This window comes from Microtus ochrogaster, unplaced genomic scaffold, assembly GCF_000317375.1.
Source record: "Microtus ochrogaster isolate Prairie Vole_2 unplaced genomic scaffold, MicOch1.0 UNK87, whole genome shotgun sequence".
NCBI classification, from domain to species: domain Eukaryota; kingdom Metazoa; phylum Chordata; class Mammalia; order Rodentia; family Cricetidae; genus Microtus; species Microtus ochrogaster.
The window spans coordinates 1,567,281-1,572,034 of record NW_004949185.1 but is presented as its reverse complement, the minus strand read 5'-3'; the positions used below and the strand labels follow the sequence as shown (position 1 = coordinate 1,572,034).

General features: G+C 53.4%; 2 protein-coding genes across 2 annotated transcripts in view; both read left to right on the top strand.

Moving 5' to 3' along the window:
* LOC101994656 (RT1 class I histocompatibility antigen, AA alpha chain-like) overlaps positions 1-4,754 on the top strand; it is a 629,094-nt gene that overhangs the window by 31,674 nt on the left and 592,666 nt on the right. The window lies entirely within an intron of this gene.
* The window catches only part of Notch4 (notch 4), a 25,090-nt gene continuing 24,809 nt past the window's right edge, over positions 4,474-4,754 (top strand). Inside the window, exons 1-2 of the mRNA XM_026777822.1 lie at positions 4,474-4,514; positions 4,613-4,694. Of these exons, the coding sequence (XP_026633623.1) occupies positions 4,474-4,514; positions 4,613-4,694 (123 nt within the window). The remainder of the gene's footprint in view (positions 4,515-4,612; positions 4,695-4,754) is intronic.

The window sequence follows — 4,754 nt, the reverse complement described above, 5'->3', positions numbered from 1 at the left end:
TTTCTTTCTTTCTTTCTTTCTTTCTTGTCTAATTTTGTTGTTGTTGTTTTTTTGAGGTTGGATACTTATTTAGTGGATTATGGAAGGGAAAGGGGAGAAGGAGAAGAGCAGGGAGAGAGTTTTTTTTTGCTTTTCTTTTTGTTTGTTTAGTTGGTTGGTTTGTGGGTTTTTTGGGGGTTTGTTTGTTTGTTTGTTTTGAGACAAGGTCCCTCTGTGTAGCCTTGGCTGTCCTGGAACTCTCCCTGTAGACCAGGCTGGCCTCAGACTCCTAGAGATCCTCCTGACTCTGCCTCCTGAGTGATGGGATTAAAGGCAGTCAGTGCTGCGCTGAGCCCTCTCTCCAGCCTGAGCAGGTTTTACAATTCTATTTTTCCGTCATTCAAACCCTCACCTTTAGAGACGCTGCAGATTGTAGAACTATCAACCGGATCACAAGGAGGATAAAATAAAGTGTATAACCTGGGAGTTAGGTGGTTAAAAATAATCATAATATGAAAAACAAGCAAACTAGGGATGGGAAGCACCGGAGAGAGCTTCTGGTTTCCAAACACGGTGGCAGCAAAGGGCCTTCTAGAGAAGGAGCCAGGCTCGCGGCAGGAAACGCCCACAAAAACGCTGGTCTTAATGTGGAAAGTTCCTATAACTGAAGCGTGAATGACTGACATTTATCCTTCTCCAGGGATATACAATGTAAGAAAAGTCAATTGTACGATGGCGTAAGGAGGGGGTGGCTTCACACCACTGTACCCTCGAATGGTAGCCTCCCTACAATGACGATGATGTTCCGGGCATCTGCGTCCGCACCTGGGGAGCCACTGGGAAACAGAAGGGTAAGGTCCTAGAAGTAAGAGGTTGTCGGGGACCCAGGAGCAGCACAGGTACCCTGAGCAGTGCCTAGACCCCAGCCAGCCGGATAAAGAGAAGGTTCCCAGAGCAGCCGCCCACGCTGCCCTCCCCCAACGTTCTTGGTTCCCCTCATCTCACCACTTCCCTGTCTCCAAGACCGTTTCTCCTTTCTCACAAGCTCCAGCCGGGTGCCCCAGGCTCCATCCTGAGCTACGCGAAACTGGCAGCAAGGCCTCTGCGGTCCCGCCAGGAACCAGGTGCCCCTTCCTCCTTTCCCTTTGTGGGTCACCAACATCAGGCGCCCCCATCAGCAAACCAGCCGAGGATGCCGGGACTCTGCACACCGATTTCAGACCTCAGATTTCCCAGATCTCAGCGGCCTCCTCAAGTGGGGACGGTTATGGGAAAATGACACATCCATGGGACAATGGGCTGAAAACACTGACAGGAAACGCACAAAAGAAACGTGAACGTAATCACACGTGTGAAAAAAATGCTAATGCTCATAATAAAATGTGGTGGGGATTGTCTGGTGTTTGAAATAAAGAGCTGTCTGTTTTGAAGTGGAGTCTTCCCAGGCTGGCCTTGAACTCCAATTCTCTTGCCCCCACGCTTAGCACAAATGGAATTGTAAGGCTGTGGAATATCAAGGGCTGGGGGAGCAGACACAGAGACGCTGCTGACTGGTACAGAGTCCTGCACAGGATGCTGGAGGCAACAGCCAGGTTTCAATGACCACAGTTTGATTCCATGGTCACTTGCAGACTCAGGAGTTTTAATCCTAGCAGTTAGCCTAAGAAAGCAGCCAGACACACACACGTGTGAACTCTACAACATTTACTGCACAATAGTTTATCGTCATGTTCTTAAAAGCTGAGACCCTGCTTGATGTGTCTCGTGTCTCAAGGGAACAATCATTGAAGTAACCTAGGGCTCCTACGGCCGAACCCTGGGCAATCATTTAAGACTGATGATGGAGGCTGGGCAGAGGTGGTGCAAGCCTTTAATCCCAGCACTCGAGAGGCAGAGGCAGGCAGATCTCTGTGAGTTCGAGGCCAGCCTGGTCTACAAGAGCTAGTTCCAGGACAGGCTCCAAAGCTGTAGAGAAACCCTGTCTTGAAAAACAAAACACAAAACAAAAAAAAAAGACTGATGATGGGCACTGGGGGTGCAGGGGAGCTCAGTCGTGGGGCACACGCTTACCACATATGAGACCCTAAGCTCAGTACTGAGCACTCCCCAAACACCTTTAAACAGCAGACATAATCAAAGTTTAGAACAATCTACAAAACCAAATAACTAGCTAAAATGTCAATACAAGGCTATGGATGTGACCCGGTGGACAGTGAGCTGGCCCAGCGTGCACAAAGCTCAGGGTCTGATCTCCTCTTGACCCCATGGACAGTGAGCTGGGCCAGCATGCACAAAGCTCAGGCAGTGAGCTGGGCCAGCGTGCACAAACTCAGGGTCTGATCTCCTCCAGTGTAAACGGGGGCTGAAGTGCACACCTGTGATCCTAGCAATTAGGAGACAGAACCAAGAGGGTCAGGAGTTCAAGGTCATCCTCGCCTGCGTAGCGAGTTCAAGGCCAGCCCGAGCTACCCTGGCAGAGGTGGGGGCGGCACACTGGCACGGTGTTCCCAGGAAGGAGTTAGTCAGTATTGCAGGCAGCATCCAGGATTCCTCAAAGCTGCGTGACCGGCACCTGCAGACACTCCACCACACTGGGCTGGGTTCCCAGTGTTACTAGAGGAATCCGCCCGTGACTGGTTCCGAAACTGTACTGCGTCCTCAGGAAGGGATGACGCCAGGCATTGCAGGGCATGCTACAATCCCAGCGTTTGAGAGACTGGAAGACTTGGAAGTTTGAGGCTAGCCTCCACTACATGGCAAGTTCCAGGCCAGCCTGGACTAATGCAGATTGAGACCTTATCCAAAGGTTTTTTTTTTTTTTTTTTTTGGTTTTTTGCTTTTTTTATAAAAATAAAAGGAGGCAGAATGAGCTTTTCAGGGCAACAAATTCTCTGTTGTGTTGTTGTTTAACTTAAATTGTACATCTTGACTAACATCCTGACTACCCCAGCAGCCGCTGTCAGGGAGGAAGGCGGAGGTATATGAAATATAGTGTCCTTTGGTTATTGGTAATGGCGATGTTTTACATTCTTCTCTGAAGAAAGCCCCCCCCCCCGTACTAAAAGCAGCCGGGCAGGCTACGCGAGTGACTCACAGATGGAGCATCTGTGTGGAACATGGGAGGCCTGGGTTCCAGCTCCACTGGGGGGCGGGCCCAGCATCGTGTCCATTCCCCGGAAAGACACCAGGCATGGAGTCACGTGCCTTTTACCCCAGCACCCAGGAGGCAGATGCAGAAGGAGTCCCACAAGTTCCAGGCCAGCCGGGACCACATACACAGTGAGATCCTGTCTCAAAACACCTTTTTACAAAGAATATCCTCCACAAAGGGCAGAGGAAAGACCTACACGATCCTTGGGTTCCCTCTGCCAAAGTGCCTGGCTTCTGAATCTGTGAGAAGTGGATGCTCCCAACACCTCTGTCTCCACATCCTGCCCCTCCTGGGACATGGAGGCAGCCACCCGCCACTCCCAGTCCTGTAAAAGAGAAACCACAGAGACAATGAAGAAGACAGGGACTCCTCCATGTGCCCTGCCCTGGGCCCTAGGAGCAAACCAGTCCCCCCTCCTCTCACCTGCCCACCAGCCGCACTGTCCTCTTCTCAGGGCCTGTCAGCGGACAGAGGCCCCTCCCTCACCCTCCCTTAGTGTTCCCTCATACACCAACCCCCCCCCATCAGTAGGGTGTCCAGGACATTGTGTGACTCAGGAAACAGCTCAGACTGAGGCGTGCAGCAGGCCCAGAAGGAAGGAGGAGCGGTGGAGCCCGAAGAGGTGGCCTTGCTTGACCACAAGGGCTCTGAGGGTCTTTGCCTGAAGAGGGAGAGATCCGGACCAGGGGCAGGCGCCTGGAATGCAGTCCCGGTCCCTGCTGCTGCTCTTGCTGCTGTTGCTGCCCAGTTTCTCAGTCATCCTGACCAGAGGTGAGGCAAGGCCAGAGGTGAAGGGGTGGAGAGATGCTTAGTGAGGTCAGGGAAGAGGGCCAAGGCCCGGGCTGTGAAAGAACACTGGAGGGGGGAAATTCTGTAGGAGCAGCCTGAAGGGAGCGCTGACTGCCCCAGGGGCTGCTGAGACCCAGGCTTTTGGCCTGGTGCCAGGGTTGGTGCTGCTGTGGAGTGGAAAGGAGGGTGCCCACCCCCAGAGAAAAGGGTTCTTGGTGTGGGACAGACAGGAGAAAAAGCTGACCGCCTGCTACAGGGAATAGAGGAGCAAGAAGCAGGACATGGAGACATAGAAGGAACCACAAGGCCCCTTTCTGTCCAGCTGTCCCCACCCGCAGTGGCTCACTGCTGGCCTTTCCTGAAGGAAATCCCTTAGGTGCCTCAGCCATTCACCTCCCAGAAACGCCTTGGCTCCCTCCTAATCCCAGTTGTCCGGCTTCCGGGGGATGGAGAATAAACAGGAAGGGGGCTGGAGTAATAACAGAGTCGTGAATGGAAGAGCTGGGACAGGGACCATGTGGAGCCTGGGACTGGGGTGTGGTGTGATGGAGAGGATGGCAGAGAGCACCGCGCACCGTGCGCGCACCTGGGCCAGGTGGGGGCTGCTGGTCACTGGCCTTTAAGGAGCACCCGGAGGGGGAAGGGCCATCACAGGTCCTAGGGCCGCCTCTCCTCCTCTTGTATCCTCCCCAGAGCTTCTGTGTGGAGGTTCCCCAGAACCCTGCGCCAACGGAGGCACCTGCCTGAGGCTACCTCAGGGACAAGGAACCTGCCAGTGAGTGTGGTTCATGGGAGTGGGAGCCGGAGAGGAGGAGGAGGAGGAGGAGGAGGAGGA